The sequence below is a fragment of the Protopterus annectens genome, chromosome 6.part0 (genome assembly GCF_019279795.1).
Source record: "Protopterus annectens isolate FY-2018-M chromosome 6.part0, PAN1.0, whole genome shotgun sequence".
Lineage (NCBI taxonomy): Eukaryota > Metazoa > Chordata > Ceratodontiformes > Protopteridae > Protopterus > Protopterus annectens.
The window spans coordinates 974,215,433-974,242,879 of record NC_056737.1 but is presented as its reverse complement, the minus strand read 5'-3'; the positions used below and the strand labels follow the sequence as shown (position 1 = coordinate 974,242,879).

The 27,447-nt window shown below is 39.9% G+C and overlaps 1 protein-coding gene across 6 annotated transcripts in view; it reads right to left on the bottom strand.

The window, feature by feature from the left end:
• SYNE3 (spectrin repeat containing nuclear envelope family member 3) overlaps positions 1-27,447 on the bottom strand; it is a 1,238,698-nt gene that overhangs the window by 687,674 nt on the left and 523,577 nt on the right. For all 6 annotated transcript variants that reach the window (XM_044074612.1, XM_044074615.1, XM_044074616.1 and 3 more), the window contains exons 6-7: positions 17,804-18,127; positions 1,483-1,619 (exon numbers count right to left, since the gene is read on the bottom strand). In XM_044074612.1, the coding sequence (XP_043930547.1) occupies positions 1,483-1,619; positions 17,804-18,127 (461 nt within the window). The remainder of the gene's footprint in view (positions 1-1,482; positions 1,620-17,803; positions 18,128-27,447) is intronic.

The following is a 27,447-nucleotide window of genomic DNA, read 5'->3' as shown; positions in this document are numbered from 1 at the left end:
CCTCTTCTTTTTCTGTGAGGTTCCCCTTGTTGTGTAATACCTTAACCTTTGTCAATCCCTCTGAATAATTATTATTACTTCTTAACTATATCGCTTTTTCTTTTACTTCTACTCTGTTTTAACCTCCATTTTCGTTTTATCCCACCTACTAGCTATAACTCCTGGAGAACTTTCTGTCTTCCCTAATACCTCCTCAGTGTTTTCTATTACCCATTCTTTAAATACTTCAGTAACTGGATTTTTATCTTATGTAATTACTGGCCCATGATCTGAAATAGCTATTGGATGTGCATTAAAGTTCTCAACTAAATGCATATGTTCCTGTGAAATATAATTTCTGTCTCGTTAGCCCTGTTATTGTGCATTGAGGAATAATCTGCAAATTCTCTGAGTTCTTACTACAGAATTCATGTCCTCCATACCACATGATTTCACATATTTCTTCAGAAATCTACCCTCAGTTGTTAATATTTTCCTTTCTAGCCCACCCCCAAATCCATCCTTGTTGTGAATCAAATTCCAGTCCCCAGCGATAAGTAATATTCCTTGCTGAAAGCTACTTATTCTTCCTGGTTTTGTAATGCTCCATGATAGCAGTTTTAGATGACATTTAAATACATGCCAGTGTAATTCTCATCCCTTACCGGTAGCCCTCAACTATCACAAATCCACCATTATTACTTTTTTTCCCTCTTCTATCAGTATTGAAGTTCCTCTAGCAGTTAATATAAATAATCCTCTTTTCCTCTGTCCCTGATACTCTCCTGAATATCCACCCTGAAATCCCTTCTTTATTAAATTCACATACTCAATTCTTCCCAAATGTGTCCCCCGTAGCATTGCTACTTGGACTCTGCATTTCTTAATATAATTAAATATTCTTTCCTTTTTGTCTGCACCTGTGAGACCAGTAACAAAATGCTATCCAAAATAATCACAAAATACTAAAATAATAAATGCCACATTTAAAAAATACCGCTCATTAACAATAGCAGTGTTACAGTACTGGCTGGAGTATAGCCTGAGAAGAGCAAAGAATTATTGGAGTGGAGGTAAAAGTCAGAGGAATACCTGGAACTATGGAAGTACTAAATGAAACCTCTGAGTAGGAATAGAATAGTGCATACAAAACAAGAAGCTATACTAGACAGCATCCTGTCACAGATATGAGGCTAGATATATGTGCGAAATGCCAAGTGAATGACAAAACATGGTAGTGCTTAAGACTTCGGTAAGGAAAGACTTGGCAGAGATGCTGTCAATCCGTAAGAGAATACTGTAAGGAAAGTCATCTGCAAAAAAGTGTTGCAAAGGCTGAGGTCTGAAATTAAATGCCATTTCTACCCAAGAGATTAATCACTTCTTTGAACAAAAGGTAATACCTCTTCAGGCATTAATATAAACTTGTTTCTCAAACAGATTCATTTCACACAACTTGGCTACAGCTCCCAGTATAAACATTCTGCAACTTATAAAAAATACCTTTCATATTCTTTAATTGCAGATAAAATGGTGGCTGATAGTGGATGAACATTCTGGGAAAACTTGCAAAATTCCCTCAGGTGAGCTTTTAGCCTCTCTACAATAGATTCTTCAGCATCGAGGTTTGATTTGATGGCCTAAAAATAAAGAAAAAGCATAATAAATCATTTATAATAAAATCAAGAATAAGTTTTCTCGGTTATTTAAAATACAAAATATTATCAGTCATTAGAAAATGAAGGAAACTGCTGTGAAAAGTAGCTTTTACTCAGGGGAAAATAACCTGATTTGTTTCCAAGTCATAGCCATTGGTTAGCTAGGAAGATGGTCCCTGATTGAAATATTTCCTATAATATTTCCAGTGCTGAGCCTAGCTATTCCCAGTGAAAAGTTATCAACAGCATATTTTCCTACCACTGTATATTTTGCAGGCCTGGAGTCCTTATTTTACGTTTTCATATTATTTTACTAATTTAGATACAAATTAAGTCCATTCCACAATGATAAAAAGTTCAGGTTTGCTATACTGCAAAGTTCTAGTATCTACTTGTGCAATATATTATAGGACTTGCTTAATAACAAAAGTCTGCACAATTTACACTTTCATTTTGTTGTATTCTAAGTGCTGTAACATCTGTTTAGTCTCAAAAATCAGTTTCTGAAAAAAAAAACACTTATACTACATATAACAACAATGAATTTAACACACTCTAGAAAACTAAATGATCAATAAAAGATGCAGGGATTCAATACAAAAGTATGTTATAGGTCCAGATAGAAAAATTTCAGGCTATCTCATAAGATTTTTTTTCTTCAAATGGCACATTGACATATATCAGTCATCTACAGGTACCACTGTTTACAGCAGTATACAAGTGATCGAAACAAAATAAACTCTTGAAATAAGGAAACTGAATGTATACTATTTTTACAAGATTGAATGACTTTGTCTCCACACAAAATGAGACTTTATCAGAGTGAAGTAACAATCCACAGAAGCATATTCAATATAACAGATGTGACATCATAGACACATCAACCACTCACGCTAAGCAAACAACACATGATAATCTTTTCTTAGCAGAAATCTTACACCTGATGTTTTCATTTAACCTGGATGGGGGGATGATTTGTAGGCCACTATACATAGTCAGTTATGTGCTTAGACTAGCCAAGATGTTCGCGAATGAGCACGTCTGAGCTGCAGTTTATGAAGGCCATTTATGCAAATGCACAATGAACATGAATGTGCCTGTGCAAATGTGCAAATAATGAGATGAATATGAGGAAAGATGTAAATCTTCAAATATTAATGAAGTATGTTGTACACCATTTGCGATTCACAGTCAAATTTTCCTGCTTTTCCGCACTGGTCACAGACGAGATATAAATAAAAAGAAGGCTCGCTAAATCTATTTGCATTGCAACTGGCAAAAATGTTGTCGTTTGCTTCTAGCTTTGCTATTTCTAGGTCTGAGTTATCAGTCTTGGCTGGGCTCATTGGCCAAGAATGAGAAAATATAAGCAAAGGATAACTCATTATAACTTTGACAATCAGGAAATCTTTGATAGGGCAAAGTGGACAGTGAAATTATAAGGGTCTTAGTGGGAATGTTTGACCACTATAGGGGCAGTGGGGGAATGCTTGGGCTTCCTTTCCCTGTTGATACCAAGGTATGCATAGCACTCATTATACTATGGGGACCTCCCAGAGATAGACTGGGGTACACTGGGGGTCTCACAGGCTTCTAACCGTGAGGATACTGTAGCAGCTCCTGGATGTACTCTTGGCATGTCTGGCTCAGTATATCTATCTCCCAGTGTCACCTCAGGACCAGGCCAGGACTATGTGTGTCTTTTATGGGCTGGCATGTTTCTCTGAGGTACTCAGTGTGACAGATTGCACTCGTGTTGCAATTAGAGCCCCTTCTGTTCTACAGGAATAGTATCGAAATAGGAAGGGCTACCATTCCATGACCTGCCAGGTAGTGTCTGATGCATGGGGGTGCATCACGAATGTCTCTGCCTGGCATCCTGGCAGTACACATGATTCCCAATAGCTCACTCTACCACATTTTCCTTCATGGCAGGATGCCCAGTGGTCATCCTGTTGGTAAGTGGATTTTTTTTAATATTATATTTAAGTACTTATTCATGCTAAAACGTCCCGCTGAATACAAAACTTTTTATTTGTCCCTCCCCCCTTTATTCTCTCTTTTTTTAGGTGATGATGGATATCCGCTGAAGCCATGGTTCATGACACATGTGAGAAATCTAAGTGGGGTACTGGAGAAGATGTATAACACATCCTCGTCCCAGACCTATATTGTCATAGAGAGAGTCTCTAGCCTGCTGAAGAGCCATTTGAAGTGCCTGGATGCATCTGGGGCTGCCCTTCAGTATGAACTCGCTACTGCATGCAGGATGTTTACTGCACTTTGCATTTATCGTTCTGCATAGCATGATCATGCGCCAGTCTAGTTCTGAAGTGATCCATTCTGTCATTGCAGCTTCCAGGTTCAGCCCCCCCCCCCCCAATAATGACCACCCAGCAGCAGCAGTAGTAGTAAAGGACCCCATGTGGCAGCCTTGTGCATTGCATATGTCTGCACAGGTAAAGAGGTGACATCTAGCCCACAACTATGGTCCATAACATTCATGTTAGTGTTTCCTTTATTGTAACTGATGCATGCAGTAATATCTGTAGGCTATGCTGTGTGTGCATGGTCTGCTGTCACTGTTCTCTCTCATCTTAAACTATTTTTTATTATCTTTCAGAAAAGTTACTCATATTATTGCTAATTAAAGTCACACTTGAGTGCTCTCTGACTCTGTTCATAAGGCATCACATAAAAAAATCACATTTTTGTCTACTTTGTTGGATAAGTTCTGCTGTACTGCTTACTTAAGTACATACAAGTACTGAATATTACTGAGAAGATGGTGATTCAGTTATTTTCTACCAGTCAGCAAGTGTAACCTCCAGCCCAACAAAACTGTTGTCAAGTACTGGCTAGCAATGATTAATATGCGTCCCAGTATTCATTCGATGAGACAGTGCAATCATAAAGCCATGGGTTTGCCTGGTGTTCTAAGTTTTAGCCATTCAGCATTTCCACTGGTGGAGGGTCCAGGACAGCAAGTCAACTGAGGGCTGATAACATCAGGGCTGATGTGGTTGGTTATCACTATAACATGATGGTCTTATGGTCTGATGAAACAGTTACATTGTCTGTGACACTAGAGGGGATGGAACACCCAACTCTATGGGCACATAGGTACCTATGGATGTCAATGTTGAGCACATGCCCCACCAGGGCCTATACTACTACCTCTAGGTGCAGTCCCACATAATCCACTCCAATATCACAATCAGATACAGCCTTTGACATGCACTTTGTTTCTGATGTGATTATACCCACCACAGACGAGACCTGCAAGGGCATGTGATGCTGACATGACTCCCGTGCTGTTCCTGGTATGAGCACAGCCCTCAGAATCAACTAGCATATGTGCAGGTCAGTAAGGCAGAATCAGATAGCTGCTACATATAGCACTGTGGAGGTAATCAGTGTTCTGTGTGACATATGCAAGGACATGCACTAACTGTAAAGTAACCCTGAATACTGGCGCAATGAGGCAATACTGCTGCTGAGATAACTAGTAGTGAATGTTGCCTCTGTGGATACATCTGTGCAACGTGTTACAACATGCTATGATTACCCCTCAGTGCAGCTTTACTGGCTATAGCTGTGAGAGCGTCGAAACACAAGGAGGATATGCACAAGATGTCCTACATTAGAGGGCATGCACCACTGCAAAAACAGCCTTGGGGTCAGTTGCTGGCACATGGTCTGGCCCTTCTGGTCAAGACTGAAGATGTTCCTTGGCTTTAGCCACAGGGTGCCTCCTGAAGGTGACCATGCAAGAACATATAGTACCACCTAATCCCTGTCATGCATAGCCACCACAGTGCACAGTTCCAATGGTCATATAGTGACACTCTCTCTGACACTGCAGAATATGACAGTTGATACCCAACAATCTCCCAGAGCATGTGGTTACCGCATTCCGGTTCCATGACCTTACCCCATATAGAAGTGTTGTAGTCAGCTGTCACTGCCCCTACAACTGTGCAAGAGGTGATGACTGTGCCCTGCCTAAAAGCTGTCTGGTGTGCGTTTGTTAATATCTGCAACACAATGTAACCAGACCATGCCATGTATAGTTTGAGTGTTACAGTACTCATCGTGTTACTCTCTGTTAATCACGCCCCATAGTTGTGGACAAAATGCCACAATGTTGCCACTTCAGTGATGTATTTTATCAGACACTGCTATGACTGCAGCTCTGCTCCTCTACTATCTTTCCCTGCATCTCCTCCCTTTTAAGCTAATGTGAATGCATCACTTATTCACCATCCTGGTAAAGGGTAGTTGGTCTGCTCTGCCTGTTTACTCGGGATCACATTGAGTAGCATGACATATAGAACAAATATTGTGCTGCACATGTCTGAACTATACTGTAGTGCCCCACTGATGGTGTCCATATTTAGCATACTCTGCAACACACGAGATACACCATTATATGCTGCATGCCCCCGGCATGCTTACTAGCCATATGTATAGGCCAACTGTCAATTATCTATAGGGTGCTACCACCAAGCTGACCTGTGAAAAGTCCCTTCATAGGAAGTATTGGTATAGGTTGGAGTGTGTCATATTTTTCAAACATGTGAACCATCCAAATGGTGCACAATTACATTACAGATAATGCCCAGAACATTACAAATCATGGAGTGGTAGTTCTTATTTATTTATCTTTGTTCCTGAGCACAAGGTGAGGCCTTAATAGCAATATGACCACAATCTAGGCAAATAGAATCTCAGGGAACTGTGTAGTCTCACAGAATGCCTGTACAGTGCTAATTCTCTTCTCTGATGTCATTGGGAACCAGATGAACTTCTCCACATGTTGTAGCATAACGTTATGGATCTGGCTGAGTATTTGCTATACTTAATGTGTTCACTACAGATTCCTTGAAGGCCCCTGTAGCTAGGATGGTCAAACCTACACGTATGTATTTTAATATTTTTTGACAGCTAGATGGACAGGTCAGTTGATCGCTTTCAGCCACAAGCCAGGCCCATGACAGGTAGGTTATCACAATAGTACAAGTTCATGCCATGTACATAAATCACATTAACAGTTCTGTGTATTATTTACATTGCATATAGTACACTGAAACCCCATCTCAAGTTATAAGTTATAAAGTTTGAATAGAATATATATATATATATATATATATATATATATATATATATATATATATATATATATATATATACACACACACACACACACACACACACACACACACACACATACATAACAGATCCCCGATGGCACTTTCTGCCAAAGCAGAAATCATTGAACAAACTTAACCGAATGTGCTGTTCACCAAAGCAGCACTTTCGGATAAGTATGCTCGTTATGCCGGTCTCACTACGGTGCGGTTTAAAAGTGGGGGGTGTGGGGGTGCAGGAGGGCTTGCCCCCCTGCATAAAAGAAGATTTAGTGTTTTTTTCTAACGTACTTTAACAAAAGTGCTTTTTCGGTGAATGTGCTTTCGTTAAAGTGCGTTCAGTTATTTTGGATTCAGACTATTGAACTTTTGTTCAGTGGTCCTAGATCCATATATATATATATATATATATATACATATATATATATATATATATATATATATATATATATATGTGTGTGTGTGCGTGTGTGTGTGCGTATATATATATATTACAGTTTTTGTCTGGGGAAAGTCCTTCTGGGCAGGTTAGCCCTTTTCAGAAGAGGCCTACAGAGACAAGGTCTGCACACATTATAAAATACAAGTAATGTGATGAACAGTACAAATGTCTTATATACACAGGAAGAAGTGATTATACGGGAAAACAGAAGCATTCATCTCCAGGCAGATACATTTAGGGAGTGTATGGTAAAAGGAGTATTTTACACTGGTATTAGACATAGTAAGTTAATGTTTTCATAAGATGAGAACAGCTGCAAAGGCAATATACAATTGTGTGCTGAGCTCATTGTTAATGGAGCCACTTATACTGAGTAAACCAAATGGCAGACAACTAGAGCTCCAGCATTACCCCTCTCTCCCCAGTAACCTTCCCTCAGGAAATAGCATCAAATACAACTCCCCCTGCTATCACTAGGGAACAGGCCCTTAATGCTCTCTCTAAGGCCTAGAACACTGGATCAATTGGCGCACACACCATCAAACGTGACCTATCAGTCTCATTGGAATAGCTGTTTAACTGTAGCCTCCAACAGGCTTCATGGCTCATGAATGGAGAACAGTAACAGTCATCCCTCTACATAAAGGTGGGTCATCTACAGATGCTGGAAACTACAGACCCATAAGTCTCACTACTCTCATATGCAAAGCCATGAAAAGAATTATCATGTAAATGATCAATAATGACAAAGGAAACCTCCAGGTACTGGACCCAACCTAATTTGATTTTGAGTCCCTGTACCACCTTAGTAATGGGTGTTAACCCTAACCCTAGCTCTGTGCCTTCCCATAACCTTAACCCTACACCTTAATGTCATTAAAACCTTCCCATAAAACTGCCACTAGACAAAACAGACTCAGACACACAAACATTCACAAACACACACAAACAACACTACATCTATCCCCCTCAACTAGATCTTTATAAGCCTTTTACAAAAGAAAAAAAAACTAACAAAAATTATAACCTACTCCAAGGTTTCGTGACTTTGGAGTTGGTTACATTAGGGGGATGCATGCAGGGAAGTCACCTTAAAGTATAAAGTCTCAATGATATACCACATTATTAGATTTGATTAACCACAGTATAACTGCCATACTACCTAAAGGTTGTGGAGTACAGAGAGCAAACTGTCAACAGTTAACAGAGAGCAAAAGGTAGTGTGTGCGTGCACAGACACAGGCACTGACACACACAGACACACACACGCACACACGTACACACACACACACACACACACACACACACACACACACGCACACACACGCACACACACACATTTGCAAACAGACAACTCAATTGCAGGAAAGGTTATATGTACTCACGTAGAAGCAAAGGCTTTGCAGAACTGCTGATGTTCCATACAGAATAGCTCACTCACTGCAGTGAATTTTGAAAACCTCTGTCTTTAGTTCACAAACAGACTTCTTAGTTTCACTCTTGCTTTAAACTACCTGAATTTGGCATTCATGCCGTACACAATCAGATAAATGTCCTATGCCCTTTCCACATGTCCCTTCACTACTTGCATCACAATTTTAACCTATCTTGCAAATATGTTGACTACTGCTGGTGTATGCCTGCATTGGATTTGTACTGGATTTCTCCATTTAAGGCATACCTCTCAATTGTCAAGGTTCTAACAAAACGTCCAGATTTCTGTCTCATATTTTGGTCTGTTTCTGGCAAATCATTGAGGACTGAAGTTATTACATAATGAAAGACATCTGAGTTTGAGACATATCTTTCAGAAAATTAATGCTAAAGCAAAACCTCTTATTCTATCAGCTTTCTAAGTTTCATAATCTCTCCCTGATTTTACCCCCCACACCCTGTTACTGAAGGATTTGTCCAGATTTTTTGCACTAAGAGGTTGGTAGTATGGATACTTCCATTACTGACTTTTTTTTTAGCTGTTATTATACAGCTTAGTTTATTGCAAATTTTGCTTAACCATAAATATTTTTTTTCTGGGAGTTTTGAAAGTTCTTGGCTGGGGTCAGTTAGAAAAACATCCTTTTCTATTCACCAAAGGAAAAGGTATTAAATCTAGCTAATTAGTGGGACAGGCTGAGAAACAGGATTACTTATTTAGTTGCATTCCTGTTTAGTTGCATTCTTATTTGGCTACATTTATTGTGACACTACCGCTAGTTTGTGACTGCGCTGGATTTTTCCCACCAAGCTGCCAAGTTCTTGTTGTTCTTTTAAGCTTAGTGCCTTTTGTGCTGCCCACCCTTACTGTAAACTTGACTTTGGGAGTTCCTCCCATTCTTATCTCATCAGCTCATCCTTTCAGGCATGGAAAGACCTAACTGGGAAGACTCTGCCATTCGACTCTTAAAACTTAAGTTACCCATTGTTTCATATCGCCCCTCTCAGTACACACTGTAATAGTCTGAGTATTAATCCCTTTTCCCATCTCACTTTTAAAATCTGTAACATCTGGGACTAGACTATCAATCAATGGAAAGCCAATGAACTGCTTCTAAAGAATCAGCCTGACAGTGTTTCTGCTTTGCCCGAGGTGAAAGAGGGAGCAGAGGGACATAATGTCCTAGTCGTCCTACAAATTAGCAACCACTGAAAGCCTGACATTTGCTTCTCAGGAGCCATCTTGTGATTAATACTACATGTACTGAAACACAGCAACGTGTAAGTTAACACTAGTTCTCAGGAAGCAGTTTGAGATTAAAGCTACTCTTATGTTTCTAATAAGAAACATAACTAAGGATAACTGATTCTTAGCTGCATGCTGGTGTTGAGACCAGCACTACATGCACTACCAGACAGATAACACCTCCCACTATCAAGTGCAAACCTCATAGGCATTGTTCTCCTTTCTGCCACATTAGTAAGCACCAAGAAGCATGGATTTGCACTATCCAACTGTCTCTGTAGCCAGCTTGGTTGAAATGGACATCCTGAGATAATGTAGCAATTGTCTCATGTTTACTGAAAACCACCTACTACTTAAAAGCTGACACTGTATGTGAGAGAAAGGCAATAATTTAACGTTACTGGAGATAAAACTCTCAATGAAGACACTACAAATAAGAAGGGTGTCAGTATTACACAACAACACACTAAAACAATCACACACAGCTCAGACCAAACATATAGACCTACTATGCTGAGGCTCTTAAAACTAATTTACCTAAACCATAAAGGCCTACTAAATGTAACTTAATAAAACAAGTACCCTCAGCAACCTCGAAAATACTCAACTTGGGCAGCACTCACCTTGAAAGTGAGTCACAATGTCTCAGTTCAAAAGCTCATAAAGCAAACCTCCACATAATCCAACATCTTAGTCAGAGGTAAAGCCATTGGCAGATACACTGATTCACCACTCACCTTAGTCAGAGGTAAAGCCATTGGCAGATACACTGATGCACCACTCCCCTTAGTCATAGGTACAGCCATTGGGAGATATACTGATGCACCACTCACCTTAGTCATAGGTAAAGCCATTGGAGATACAATGATACACCACTCACCTTAGTCACAGGTAAAGCCATTGGGAGATGCACTGATGCACCACTCACCTTAGTCATAGGTAAAGCCATTGGGAGATACACTGATGCACCACTCACCTTAGTCATAGGAAAAGCCATTGGGAGATACACTGATGCACCATTCACCTTAGTCATAGGTAAAGCCATTGGGAGATACACTGATGCACCACTCACCTTAGTCACAGGTAAAGCCATTGGGAGATACACTGATGCACCACTCACCAGGCTGTACATGGAGAGAGTCACAGTCAGTACTGTGAGTTGCCTATCAAGTGCCAAGATTTGACACATCACAGAGATATCCAAGTCCTTGAACCACAAATGTATATATGAAAACCAAAACCAAACAAATCATAGTCCATGAAGATCTGATAAAACCAAGAATGCAAAAAGAGGATATTCCAAAAGAATGACACACCAAATACCTAAAATTGGAGTGAACAACCAGCAAGACAAGAATAAAATAAGAAACGCTATTTTAATGTCAATGAAGACTCACTGTCACAGATCCAGATAACAAAGATATTGCTGCTCAACAATGCTATTTTTCTTAATAAACAAGTCCACTCCTTACCCCAGAAAACATTGATATATGCATCATTATAGAAACCTGATTCAAGACCATTGAGAAAGTACAGTTGAGTACACTTACCATAAATGTAGATGTTCAAGTGTATTCACTGTTGCAGTCATCACATTTGGGTTATCTGCCTGCAGGTAGCCCTCAGTCAGCCTGAATACCAAAGTCTTGGGATTTCTGCGTCAGATGCTGTCGATTCTTCCATGACGTCAGGTCGTCAGGGGTATAAAACATGCAGCCAACATCATTACATCAGTTTTTCATGCCCCAGATGTCAGGAGCCCCCACAATAGGAAGCAATTACATGGTGTGGAATGCCCCCAGTAGAAAGTAAATACCACTATTATAAGAAATGGCCAAACAAAGAAGAATAGGTAGAAGTATAGAGAAGTCAGGGGGCTGGAGGGAGGGTAACCAGGACTGCAACAGTGAATACACACAAACATCTACATTTATGGTAATTGTACACAACTGTACTATGTTCTTTGTGTTTCACTGTTGCAGTCATCACATTTGGGCCTGAGAAATTCAGTATTTTTGGTTTGAAACAAAGTCGTCGGTTTAATATGAAAACCAGAAGGCCTGAATACACCCTCAGAAGTCGGTGCCTGCATAGCGGCTCCAGACCCATCCAAGGTAGAGACATCCGCAGATTTCATAGTTGAAGAAGCATCTTGTGGCATACCAGACTCCGAATGGGTCTCAGTAGAGGCCTGCGAATCTGTAAAAGCGGGTATCAGGGGCTGCAAAAGCGCCTCACTGAGTACCAAGATAGGGGACTAGCTTAAGGGAAGCATCGTTGGCAGTTTTGGACCTATGCGGTCTCTCTCTGTCTTTATCCTTACGTTTTTTTCAGAAGATCTGTAGTCGGATGGCTTATTGAAGCCATTTTGGAATACGGAGAACAAGAGCGAAAGAAGTTAGCGACAAAAATAGCCTGATGACAAATAGATCGGGTGTTCAACAAGACACAAAACCGACAGCGAGGAACGTCCTGGTCTGGGCCTAAACAGGTGATGCACTAAGAATGAAAATCTCTGTGAAGTATTTGCTTTCCACAGGCAAGACAATTATTAACTTTTTCTGACATTGTTTAGAGCAAGAAAAAAGGATCCCCAATGGGGTACTTATCTTTTAGAAGACTTCAGGTCTAAAACTAGAAAAATGAAAATTTCAGGAGGCGGCTGACCGGCACTTGTGAACTGCTTCTGCTTCGGACACTGCACGGCAAGAAAAGCTGATGTAATGGCATCGGCTGCGTGTTTTATACCCCTGACAACATGACGTCATGGAAGAAGTGACAGCATCTGATGCAAAAATCCCAAGACTCTAATATTCAGGCTGACTGAGGGCTACCTGCAGGCAGATAACCCAAATATGATGACTGCAACCGTGAAACACGAAGAACATCATTCCATTAGTGAAGGATTTCAACAACTACTGCACATCCAGGCCCACCACAACAGATGAAGGTACTAAAAGTGGCGATGTCTCTATAACTGTTAAAAAAAAACACTTCACCTCCAGACTAGTTAAACAAGATAACAATATGGAGCTCTTCCATGAGAAACTTACCAATAGCAGGACTCCTTTTCAAATCATGGCTAACTACACGACTCCCTCTATGTCCCCATCAACTCATAATTCCTACCTAACTAGTATGCAGTCCCTGTGTATTAAGCCACAACACCATTTTCCTAGAGACTTCAACTGCTCTTCTATTAACTGGGAGATGTAAACATCCCCTAAAATGTATGCCCAGAGATTTCTGGTCTTCATCAGTACAAACTCTCTGGACTAGTTTATCCGCACCCCAACCAGGGATGACAAAATCCTAGACTTGGTCCTCACCAATATGGAACTGCTTTGCTCCCTACTACGTGTAACTCCATTCCTGGTCAAATTGGACCAGATTTCAGTCATATTCACCTTAAAACTGAAGCCAGAAGCATCATCCAGTACATCAGTATTCAGAGAAAACAGTGATGACCTGGCTAAATTCAGCAACCCCTTCCAACTCAATGACCCTTTTGGTTATGCAGAATCCATTACTGCCAAATTCTATTCACATGTGAATAGATGCACAGATGCATCTGTCCTGCCATGAAGTTACCACAATGCCATATTCAAAAGTAACCCCCTGTGTTGGAACCCAAATATAAACAGGCTCCTATAACAAAAGAAAAAAAAACTCATTGCAAATAAAAATTACTGCAACTCTCAAGATACGAAAAAAGTTCTTACTAAACTTAACACAGAGCTCCAGACCCTGATCAAATAAACCAAAGTCAGATATGATGTAAAAATACCACCAAGGCAAAAAACAACCACAAAGCCTTCTTTAGCCATGTTAGAACCACAGAAACAATGATCATCACTGTACAGAGCTAAAAGTAAATGATATCACATAATCAGACCCATAGGACATAGCCAATCTGCTAGCAGATACGTTTAGCTATAACTTCATCTCCCTCTTCCATCCTACATTACTACATTTCATACCTGCATCTGCAGCCCTGATAAGTCTCCCATGAACAACACCTCAAGGCATTATGGAGGCTATGAACACTGCTTCTATGGGGCCAGATAATATACTAGACTGCTTACTGGCCAGCCCAAAACAGGACCTGTCAGATCCACTACACAAGGTATTTAGTGTCAGCTTCCAAACAGGCTTTGTTCCAGATGAATGGAGGAAAGCAACTGTCATCCCCTTGAACAAAGATGGAACATCAACAGACCCAGGAAAAACAGATCCATAAGTCTGATCAGCCTCATCTGTATGGCTCTGGAAAGGATCACTATGGAAGTAATAAATAAAAACATTGATAACCTACAAGCTCTCAACTCAAGCCATTTCAGACTTATAAGGGGCAAATCCTACCTACTTAACCTGGTTGATTTCTTTGAAAAGGTTACCAAAGCAATGGATGACAGCAAATCAGTACACGCTGTATAATCAGATTTTGCAAAGGCATTCAACACCATTCCACAGTCAAGTATCATATATAAACTATCCCAGTTAACTGTTAATCCCTATATAACTCATTTGATAGGAAACTGGCTCACAAATAGAACCCAGAAAGTTTAAGTGGTCTGCTCTACCTTCTCCGAAAAAACTGTCACTAGAGTTATACCCCAGGGTTTAAGTCCTTGGGACATTCTTCTTTGGCATTTATTTCTCGGAGGTCAAAGCTACTAAAAGGGTTTATGACTGACCAGCTTTGCAGATGACTGTAAACTTGGTGCCATCATGAACTCCTCAGAAGACACCAAGGTCATCCAAGACGGCCTTTCCCAAACCAACAGCTGATGTCAAAAGCATGGACTAAAACTGAATGCCAAGAAATGTAAATTTATACTAAGTGTGGGCAGCTTAGAAGCCACCAAGTTTAAAAAACAACAGGAACTTAATGGGTTGGTGGGAAGTCCCATGTAACTATCACATTGACAGTATACCCCTGAAATTGATCCATTAGTTATACACCTGGGAACCTATGTACACTACGTACTGTCCTTTGATCATCTTGCATCCAATAATGCACAAAAGCACTTTTTCACTGCACAGCTTACTACTAAGGGTACAATGTCCATTTCTAGGGATATAATCATTCCGCTGTATTCTGCACTCATCAGGCCAGTTGTGGAGTATAATGCCCCCTTTAGTATGTACCTGTAACTTGAATGTCCACAATGCTTTCTTACTAAGAAAATCAAAGACCTCAATCAGGAAATCTTTGCAGACCATCTGAAAGCCTTCAGACCATCTTCTTGATGTCGTACAGACTACTGAGAGACAATCACTGCCTTGCATAAAGACAATACACAGCCCCTATTCTGTCAGATGCACTGCGCATCTGCAAGTCCAGTCAGGGTATAAACACCTGCTCAAGAGATCTAAATCTGTTTTGCAGTATAAAATGAGCATGTTGGAGGGACAGGTAGGTATCACAGACAAATTCCACTTCTTTGCAATCATCTTCCTCCACACATAAAGCAAAGTACTTCTTTTACACAATTCGAATGTAATCTGGATGAATGGATGGATAACTGCAAATTCACTCCTGATTTAGCACCCTTGTCACTCATAAACAGATGCAACATGTTAATGCTCTGTTCGATTCTAGGTTGTTCATACTTAAAACAAAAGAGTTAATGTATGGCTAGCTTTCTAAAGATCCTCATGGATCTAGGAACACGTGTACCTATGAACCTATAATTCAGCATCATAGTGAAACCATGCCAGAGGAGAAGATAAATGTAAAACAATATAGGCTACCAAAGTCCCAAAGAAAGGCAATAACAGAAGAACTGACAAAGATGCATGCACTGGGTGTTACTGAGGAGCCTCAAAGTGAAAGGAGCAGTCCAACTCTCTTGGTCCCTAAACTGGACAGCTTCAAGATTTTTAATGGCTTCTTGAAACTGCATGCGATATCAGGGTCTGACACTTATTCAATGCCACAAAAGGATAAACTCATAGAGATGCTGGGCAAAGTAAAATTTTTGACCAACCTAGATTTTACCAAGGGGTACTAACAGATTCACCGTACCCCTGCAGAAAAATAAATACATTAATTAATACACTATTCTCAGCCTCTTAAGGTCTCCTTCAATATACTGACTTACCTTTTAGATTTCAATGAGCTTCTGCTATCTTTCATGCTAGGCACCCGGCTGTGTATCCTGATGACACTGTAATTAAGGCAGGAGACTGAGAGGTACATTTAACCAAAGTACAAGCTGTGCAAGAATGTTTAGGACAGGTAGGACTTAATACTTCCTACAGTTAGTTTTGTAAGACAAAAGACAGACATTTAGAATAGGTTACTGGGAGAAGGGGGAACTAAGCTACCAACAGACAAGACAGAATCTGTTAAAAATTGTCCAATATCCACTACCAAGCAGCAAGTAATGTCATTCCTAGGCTAGCAAATTATTATAGCCAACTTAGTTTCTGTAATCTGTCGCCTAACAGAAGTTATAAAAGCTGAGGCAATTATCCATGTCAAGCAGTCTGTGGCAGCATACAAGGTGCTAAATTAGCTGCAAAATAACTTTTAGAAACAATTTATAGTTTATACAGATGCATCTGAAGTGAGGGTAGGGACTGCACATTTACCAGAAATAGGTGGGGATGAACTCCTGATCTGCTGCCTTTACACAGTTTTCAGCAGAACAGAGACAAGATGCTCTGTTATTTGAGTGAGAGCGTCTCGCCATTAAACAGGCATTTACTTTGCTTTACTATTTAACATTTTAATAATTCTATGCTTTATCTTAGTCACTGACCATACACCTATGCAAAGACTGCATTAATAAATGTCACAATAAATTAGGAAGATGCGGTTTGTCCCTGCACCCCTTTATGTTCACAATCAAGCACAGACCTGCTAAAAAGAATACAAATGTGGATAAGATTATCTAGGCTGTACAACCCAAACTGAGCAGTATAGAACCAGGGATTCATTTTTGTACTAGTTTTTTGTGTAAACACACTGTTTTTCTGTGTTATACACTACTTAATGGGTGTTCCAACTATAAAAAATGTGATTTACAGTATACGGATACTTTTTGAGCTGGACTTTCTATTGACATTATAGCATAACTAAACCTGCAATAGCAAAAAGCAAATGAAAACAAGCTGTATGATGACTTTAAAAAGAAAAGGTGCACTCAAGAAAGTTGGGAGACAACTCCTCTTGGAGGAGGGAGAACTTAACAAGTAGTTAGGACTTTTGTTAGTTGCCAGCTGGTTAAGATACTGCATGACAGAAGGCCAACAAGTAATAGGAAGACACAGGAAGAGCCCAACTATCTGGATTTACCAAGGACTGCTAGAATATAATGACTGTGGTAGAAACTTGAATGGTTTGTAAGAATTTATGTTTCTTGATAACAAGTGAAGTTTTCCTTTTATTCATCATTGTAAATAAGGCACACTGAACTTGTGAAATCTGCCATCAGTGTCCTTTATCCACTACATTTCCAAAGTTCTGTATTTTCAGTTTTTGTTTTACTAAAGGCATGATCTTCAGGGCTGAAACTGTAAACAAGCAGTTTATATATGACTTCTGCCTGGGAAAAACAAAATACACAAATGTATACAGTTTGTAACGCGTTAAGGCAATAATTTAGTTTGCCTGTAACTTACCTGTGGTCAAGGAAAAAATGAATGGTTTTATGTTAAGTGCAACAGTACTCTTTGCAGTTACTGATTTTAGGAGAGTAGTCAAATATGAGAGAAAGTACTTTTACCCCCACTGCAGGTACATGTAAATAGTGAAATGTTTCAACTCATTATTCAGGCCTTTATCATCAAAACCCCTTCTATAAGCTATTGCAAGAGTCAGTAAAATAAGATCACTGATAAAATGGAGCACTTTTAGCAAAGCTTAATAAAATGAGGTACTTACTGTACATTTTCTCAAAAGGGGTACCACATCTTCATCAGTTTTTGATTTCTGTAGTGAATCTAGACTACTTTCTGTTTCTTGCAGCAGCTTCCTGAACTTAAACAACTCATTTTCTAAATGCTGGACATGAAGATAGGCATTTTCCATAGTCTCTTCAACATGAACACATCTCGGCACCAGGGCACCCCACTGCTTCCATAGTTCTTCCATTTTCTTAGTGATCTTTTCAGCTCCCAAAGGAGAAGTGCAGTTCTTCACAGAAGTAGCATCGGCCTCAAGATGTTGCAGTGTTTCTCCCCCCTGGATTACCCGGCTCTTTATGTCCTAGGAGATAAGAATTAATTTTTATGAGTAGTTTAAAAAAATTGTAAACAGTAACAAACATTAGCACATTATATGAGCAAGTAAAAGCAGCTCACATAAAGGAATAATCTGTTTAGAAACCTGTTTCAGGGTCACCTAAGACTGTTTCCAACTTCACTACTTGATGCTAATGCTGATAAACCACTGGGGAATGGTCCGTACCAATTAGTATGACTTTTCTTTCTTTACTGTTTAAGGACAATCTTCCTCTATGCTGACTTATTCCAATACAGCAATGCCTAATAGCAGGTTATCCCATACAGCTGTAGCCAAGAAGGGCATGGAGGGGAAGCATGTTATATCAGATTAGTCACATGTTATATCAGAATAGTCACATGTTAGATCAGATTAGTCAACAACAGAATTCATCAGGAGCATCTGAAATCCCCAAGACGATGATACAAGTATTAGTTATCTCAACACTTCACCTCACAAAAGCATCTATGCTGTTAATAAGAAACCTTACTTAGTAAATGTTGTTGTTTGTCTTTCGGCGTTTCCCACTTAGGGGTCGCCACAGTGGAACTCCGGTCCGCTAATGATTGGCAGTTGGTTTTTATGGTGTCGAGTTGCCAGCCCAAAGCCCAACCTTCAACGAAGGCACGCCCATTCAACACATGTCTTTCGAATGCCCACTCGACCACGGGGAGGACATGTAGACTCCACACAGAAGGCACTCCCAACCCAAGCCAAGAATCGAATGGGAGAACGTCTTGCTGTGAGGCAACAACGCTACTGCTGCACCACCGCGGAAGTCAAACCTTATTTAGTAAATGATATGCCAAAATTGCCAATCAGGAAGTGATTACTGGAGCAATCCTGTAGCACATACTGGAGAAGCTGTTAGAACAGCACTACTCGTCTATGCCTGTAGGACTGTACTATGAGAATATGGATATGATGACTGCTCCAGGATAAATTACAACAGACTGAAAATGGAGTGAACTGCCAATGAAATGTGCACAAAAGGCACCACTCACCACAGAAGGCTACAACAATGAACAACCCATTTGCCTTAATGGCAAAGTCTGATGATGAATGCACAGTGTTACAAGTACTTCCAAAACTACTTTCTCAGTTCTCTCTGACTGGACTAATAGAATGGATAGTGGACAAGAAATCCAGAAAGGCTTTCAAGAAGGCACACAACATATGGAGAATGGAGAAGGGGGAAAGGCTGCAAGGAAGGAAAGATAAATGCTAAATGCTCCTTAAGCATGGAATAAATAGCCGTATGGTTTCTTTCTGCCATCAAGCAAATGTAATGTAAACTGCTATTATTTATTTATTTTATTTCCAGTTTAATACCTACCACTAAGCAGTTATAATAAAAGCAAGGGACACAATAAGAAACCATGAAACTTAGCAATCGAAAAATAGTTATGGGAGATAAAAGATGATAGCAGCATAACCAGCAATGACTAAAACACTGTAAGGTACCCTGCAGTCAGAAATTCAGGAAATTAATTTTGTGTATATTCCTCTATCAGGCTCACAGATGCCTGGAAGACGGGCTCTGTCTCACAAGCCTGAATCCAAGATGGTAGCTGACTCGAGAAGACAGGGACAATATATAAGAAAGACAATTTTCTAGAACTTTCTTGACATGCCTCTCAAATGGCAAGCGACCCCACAGCAGATGACTTAGGTGAGTAAGATCCAGACCATGATAGTGTCATACCAAGCCCCAGCTAGCAGTCAGTGTAGATCCTGCAGACCCACTGTCATAAAGTCCCGGCTAGCAGTCAGTGTAGATCCTGCAGAACCACTGTCATAAAGCCCCGGCTAGCAGTCAGTGTAGATCCTGCAGAACCACTGTCATAAAGCCCCGGCTAGCAGTCAGTGTAGATCCTGCAGAACCACTGTCATATGAATAGTCACTGGAACACCGGCTAGCAATATAGTTGCAGATTTCTGCACCTGCTGCAAGCATAACAGGTCAGTATTCACCAGCCCAAGGCATCTGGCATTACAGTGGTCCAAGCAGACCAGCACCATTGTATTAATCACTGTCAAAAAGTTTATCCTAGACAAACAATATTTAATTTGGGCAGTATTTCTAAGACGGAAATAGGATGTCTTGATGACTGCTGGCATCTGATCCCAAAATGTCAGCTTGTGATCAAGAAATACATCAAAATTACTTCACAAGAGACAAATTCCAACTGACTGTCTCCATAGATCACCAAAGACGATAACAGTGGAGTACTGAATGGGTGGATGGTAGTTTGCACTAGGTGTGCCTTCATAATGACTGGGTTGAGTTTCAGACAAATTACGCATGTCCAGTCAAGTAATCAAAAGATGTAAACCCTTCTTCTATACCTGAACAAAAGAAAAGGAAAGGTAAAGTCGGGTGCCATCAGTGTATGTTTGGTATGAAATACACTTCTTTGTAACAATCTCCCTGAGAAGTGGCATGTACACAGTAAGTTATAAAGGAGGCAATATCATTCTCTTTGGTACGCTGTACCCCAAAAAGTGCATTTCTGATAAAAAAATCCAGACACTACACATTGTGGGCAGTCAGTAAAGGTATTGTTTTAACCGGTTCAGGACTGCACCTATTTTGCAACAGTGCTACTTCAGTTGCTCAATCAGGATCCTACAATTCACTATATCAAAGGCTGCACAGATATTGAGTAGGATAAGAACTGAATATTTCCTGACTTCTCACCACGAGAAGATCACTCACGATTGATATGAGTGTTGTCTCTGCGCTGTTCCCGGAAGTACAGCCTAGATGACGTGTTCTGCAGGTCATGAGATATCACACCAAAGTAACCTTAACAACAAAGGGAAGTTTGGAAATAGGTTGATAATTTTTAGAACTGTCTGGATCTAAAGAATTTATGAGAGTCTGGGTCACTGTGCTTTCTTCAGAATAACTGGTAATTGCCCACCTTTCAAAGATGGACTTTATAAGGTATGGTACAGCATTAGGGTTAGGGGCAGAGCAAGGTTAGTGTTAGGGTTAAGATAAGAGTGTTCATGGGGATGCCATGCTAACCTTTACCCTGTCCCTAACCTTAACCCTGCACCTTACCTTAAGAAAATGCCTTTTGGATATACGCATGCATTAATACACATGTGCAACATTAAACCTATCCCTTTATCTAGCCCTTAATGTAATTCTAACCTGCAAATGCTTACATGCAGATTCCTAACTTCTTCTTCTTTCGCCATTTCCCGGTTAGGGGTCGCCAAATCGGATCACCTGTCCGCTCATGATTGGCAGTGGAGTTTTATAGTGTCGATTTGCCAGCCCGGCGCCCAACCTTCCACAGAAGGCACGCACTCACACCTAGGGCCAATTTAGAGTGTCCAATCCACCTGCAGCATGTCTTTGGGATGTGAGAGGAAACCGGATCACCCGGAGGAAACTCACGCAACCACAGGCAGACTCCGCACAGAAGGCATCCCAGCTGAGGATCGAACCAGAGAACCTCTTGCTGTGAGGCGACAATGCTAACCACTGCACCACTGTGGCCGCCCACATGCAGATTCCTAACACTAATACTAAAATTTTCTGCAGATCTAAAAGCTTCAACCTTAACATTCTAAACCAGCATTTACCTTATCCACACACAGACACACACACACACACACACACACACACACACACACACACACACACACACACACACTCAATCTTTCTTTGACTATCCTCAACATACAATGAATGGAACATTTGACATAATTTCCAAGTCATTCAGTCTGTCGACAAACTGCAGATTCAACAGAATTAATTATATAAATAAATACATATATGTGTGTGTGTGTGTGTGTGTGTGTGTGTGTGTGTCTCTCTCTCTCTCTATATATATATATATATATATATATATATATATAAAACATTTATTTTATTTTATTTTATTTTATATTTGATTATCGGGTTGGTCTGACTGGGCAATCAGGTGCCCGTTTTCAGCAGAGACCCGGTGAGAAAAGCTCCACATACATGACAATCAAAAAATAAAAAAGCACCACATATATGATAAAAATACAAAAGTCAGAGATTAATACAAATTATCATAGCATAGTACGATGAGAAGTTACAGAAGTGTACAATATAGAGTGTACAGTAGTAAAACAGAAAATGTAATGTGTTTGAGTAAGAAAGTACAGTAAGATATACAGTTTTATACATGCATTTAAAAATACAATTTATTATGGTAGTTTCTTTCTATGTGTTTGACCTTTGAGTAGTGACAGAGAAAGATTTATCTGAATGGTGGTAGTAGGGCTAGCCATGGTCAGTACAGGCACATTGCCAGATGAGATTGAGGTGGGCTTTTAATTGGGTTTTAAAAATGGGACTGCTGTTTTGCAATCTGATATCTGGTGGAAGAGAATTCCAGATTTTAGCAATTGTGTAGGAGTAGAGGGACTCACCAGCACTGTGTCTACACTTAGCTACTTCAAGAAGGGCTTTGTTTGTGGATCTTAGTTGGCAAGCAGAATTGTGAAAGTTGAGTAAGCCTGAGAGATCAGGAATCTTGTTTGGGTGGTACAGCAAGTAATGAGTCATGGTGAGTTGGTTATAGTTTAGTAAGTTGGCGAGTTCTAGCCAACCTAATTGTTTTAGTGAGTGACAGTGGTGGGAAAGGAAATTAGAGTTGGTTGCAAATCTAGCTATTTTATTATAGCACATGGACTATTTGTGTAGGTCTGTCCTGTTAAGATTTGTTAATACAGGGGATGCATAAAGCAATGTAGAGAGAAGGTGAGTTCTGGATATAGTAACTTTGGTGTTTTTGGTTAGATAGTTTTTGCAGCGGTATAGAGTTCCAAGTTCTTTTATGGACTTTGGATATGGTTTGTGCTACATGTTTGTCACACTTTAGGTTTTGGTCAGGTATTACACCAAGAAGTTTAGCTTGTGATACTGGTGATACTGGTGATACTGGGGAGATTTGTATGTTACTGGCAGAATTGATAGAGAAAAGAGCAGAAGAGTCAATAGTTCTGGTAGGTGGAAAAGCATCAGTTGAGTCTTTTTGGGGTTAAGTATTAGTTGTGAGTTTTTTAACCAGTTTTCAATATTGGAGAAGGCCTCTTGGGTTTTAGTCTTGAATGTTTGGAGTGTGGGGACTGAGCAGATCAGTGCAGTATCATGTGCATATTGGACTATTGTATCTTGCTAGGTGGCGCTGTGGAGAGTGTTTGTAAAGATATTAAATAGTACAGGTCCCAGTATGAATCTTTGTGGTACACCTACTGTTACTGGGAGAAGAGGGGAGGGTGAATTATGCCACTTAACTGCTTGTTGGTGGTTGGAAAGGTAGTCTTGAAACCAGAGCAATGAGGGATTGTTTAGGTTGAGTTTGGCTAAGATGGTAAGTAGTTTGCTGTGGGATACTGTATCAAATGCTTTGGACAGATCAAGGAAAGAAGCAGACACTAGTTTTCCCTGGTTCCTATATTGACTGGCAGTGTTGGTGAAGGATATGAGTGCTGTGGTGGTGTTATGGAATGGGCGAAAGACATGTTGGGTGTTGGTGAGGAGACTATTTGTAAGTAAATGTATCGTCAGCTGAGATTGGATACATTTTTCAAGGATGTTTGATAGGGGGATAAGATTGCTATGGGGCTGTAGTTGGCAATTTCGGTTGAGGGACCACCTTTGTGTAAGGGTATTATGTAGGAAGTTTTCCAAAGGGCTGGAATTGTATGCTCATTGATAGACCGATTGATAAGTATCGAGATGGGATAAGCTATACCACTAGTGGCAATTTTGAGGTACTCTGCAGGGAGTTTGTCGATTGCCAAAGTGGTGGGTTTTAGTTTAGTGAGGTGCTTGTATATTGTGTTAGTAGGAACTGGTTTGACAGTGAAAGGAGGGTATGAGTTTGGGTTGCTGATTGGTTGAGGGAGAGTGCAAAACTAGCTGTTATATATAGATAGATAGACAGATTAGATACATAGATAGATAGATAGGTAGACAGATTTTTGTTTTCCATGGGTGACTAACATGGACAATTTGGCCAATACATGGGAATTTCACTATGTGTTCATATGATGGTTATATGAGTTCACCACCATATATGCAGTGGTGACAGAAACAGATAACATACCAAAATTGTCTTTGCATGTAACACCTAAACTGCTTTGCACATACAATTTATGGAAAATTATCTGACAATTACTTTAATATTCTGGAAAGCAAAGGTATAGCCATCTGCTAAGCAGGTAGGTAGTTTAGTTCAAAGACCCTTTTCAGATACAAACTGGGCCAAAGGAAAAACTGACAAATTACAAGTGTCATGAATAAGCAATGAACATTTAACAGTCATTAAGACATACCCAATTACAATAAATATATGGCTGATACAATTCACTATATACAGGTACAGAATAAAGGTACACAATAAGACAAATTAATTAGACAAACTGAAATACAACAAAGAGCTTGTAAGACAATGTATTTACAATGAATAAAAATACCTGTAAAGAGTGAAAAAGAAGGGAATTAATAGTGGAGGTACTAGACCAAAAGGGCTTCATTCAGGTAGAAGAAAAATACTGTGGTTCGTACTTAGCAAGGATGAACGTCTTTGTGACATAGAGGTATAAGCGTTCCTGACCAACAACGGGGTACAGCAGGCAAACACAGTCACAATGTCTGACTACAGGACGGTGGATTGAGTTAAGCTAAGGGAACTGTCTAAGACCAAAATGGAAAACTACAGGCAACTGCTGGAATATAAATTGGTTGTACTGAATTACTAACAAAAAAGATCTACAAGAAAAGATTAAGGCAGGGAAAGAAACAGGCCACTGTGGTTCAATAGGGAGGTAAGAAAGGAGATAGTACAAAGTAAAGGTCAATTCTGCAGGCAAATGTAAGAAAAACAGCTACAAAAGTAGCAAGAGTGGGAAAAGAAAATCTATAGAAGAATTTAGCAGATGAAATAAATAGATGAAATAAAAGGGTCAAGACAAAGCTGCAGCGATTGGTCAAGTAGAAGAAGGTGTAAATGTAGGGTAAGGAAAAGGCACACATTCTCAGTTAATTTCTAGCTTTGTCCTTACAAAATACAAGAAAGTAAGAATGCCAGCTAGGGTGCATGAAGTGGGAGGGCATCGCCCCCAACACACACACAGTTCCACATTAAAAGAAACTATAGAAAGGAAAATCAGGAAGTTACGAGAAGACGAGGTGTACAGTACTGACAGCATACTTTGAATTTACAGATAGCCTGACAAAACTCTTCAGCCCATCACTCGGGAGCAAACAATGCTCAGAAGGACAGTAGAGAGGCCATGGTGGTGGTCAGTTCACAATCAGCAGTAAGATCTGGTCTATGAAACTACAGAGTCTGACATTAGCAGTAGGGAAAATCATGGAGAAGTTGCTGAGGGAAAGGCTGGCTGGTTCCTTGAAAAACAATAACCTACAGAGTAAGTGCCACCATGGATTCATGGAAAACTAATCATGCTCCTCCCACCTGATTGAGCGTTATATGTCAGTTACACTGGAGCTTAGCAAAGGAAATCTTTGATTTAGTGTCGCCCAGGAAATTGACAGGAAAATAGAAGGTACTTGAAGTAAGAGATGAGATGATTACATCTGTAGGAAGGTATTTTGGTAAAAAAAAAAAACAAACAAAAAAAAACAAAACAAAGGTGGCTGGGTAGCAGGAAGTATAGCAAAATATCTATCTTACTCTGATTGTAATCTGTAATCTGTCTCGATTCACTGTGTAAGGTGTGCTCATATTGTTATTGTCACATTTTTGTGAACGTCTGGTGCTTATATGTGTTGTTACATTTTCTGCTGTACATCTGTCTGAAAATTGTATTGCAAAATTTTATTTATTGTTTTGTGTAAATTCATATGGAGGTTTTCTCCCAGGGCCTCCGCTAAAAAGCATCTCTGCCTAGTCGGATCATCTCAGTAAACAAACTATAAATAAATAAACAAAAAAAAAAAAACATTTAAAAGCAGGAAAGATGATTACTGGTGTTCTAGAGAGGACACTTATGGGTCCAGTGTCTTCTGCATCTTTTTAAAAGGCATTAATCATATGAGACAATGAGAAAAGGACTGAACCTACTTGTGGATGACAAAAGGACAGAAGAAACACCATACAATGAGGGGAGCAAGCCTTTAAAGGGAACTGAAAAAAATTGAGTCTGATAAGAACAGACCTCTAAGATTTAATGCACGGAAGTATAAACCACTTTACTTGGGCTCTAATTTCAAGCAAGTATTACAATAAGATTAGTTTTCTCCTCTTTTGCTTTCAGAAAAACCTTCTGAATGATAGGGAATAGAGTAACCACAGCCCAAGCTACCATAGTCCACCTAGAGGTTAAGGTGCTTGATGGTGCAGAGGCAGAGATGCTGGGGTGATGGGGGTGTACTTCATGGAGGTTGAGGAAAGGATGATGGTCCCTGCGAAGCTTGCACTGTTCTAATGACAGGCTTCAGCTGAAGAGTGGATGTACTTTATGATACTGGTAGCCACAGCCAGGAAAAACATGGGCATGGCTGCTAAAGCTAATGATGGTAGCTCCTGTTGCTGCATATAGGGAGCACACATGCACTGACAAAAATGCATAGGGAGTCCATGCAGTGATGCAAATGCACATGTAACCAACAGTTACGAGGTTACACCATAAAAATGAAAGTGACGTTTTCACTGATAGTATGCTGGTCAGGGAACAAAGCATCCTCATGACTGCCTCGATGATGCTCTCCCACCCTATCCCACCCCCAGAATGTGGAATGTCTGAATGATGCCAGGCTTCATATTTGGTAGATACAAGAGAGAAAAATGATACAAAAAACATTGGTTCAGCAACACCCATACTTATGAGGACATGATCACAAAGCTGTGTCATTTGAAGTAAAAATCAACCTGGAAAATATAGCTAAACCAGTAACAGCTGGGAACTACTCAAAGACAAACTACATCTTATTAAGTGACAGTCTGTCAAAATTCAAGTCTCCCCCTATCCCTAAGACCACAACTACCTATGCAGAACTATTCAGTTCCTATACAAATATGTGAATGACTGCACAGAGGCTGCTGTACCCACAGAAAATAACCCCAAAATAAAACATTAAAAACAAACCCCACTGCTGGAATCCTCACTTAAGGTATATAACAAAAGAGGAAACCCGTGGTCAAAATCAGGAAGAACAACTTCCTTAAAGAAAAGAGCTCTTTTATACACCTAAACAAGAAACTTAAGAGGTCTAATAAAATCTAACAAAGCCAACTTACAAGGTCAGGATAGCCTCGCAGGATAAGGACAACAACAAGGTCATT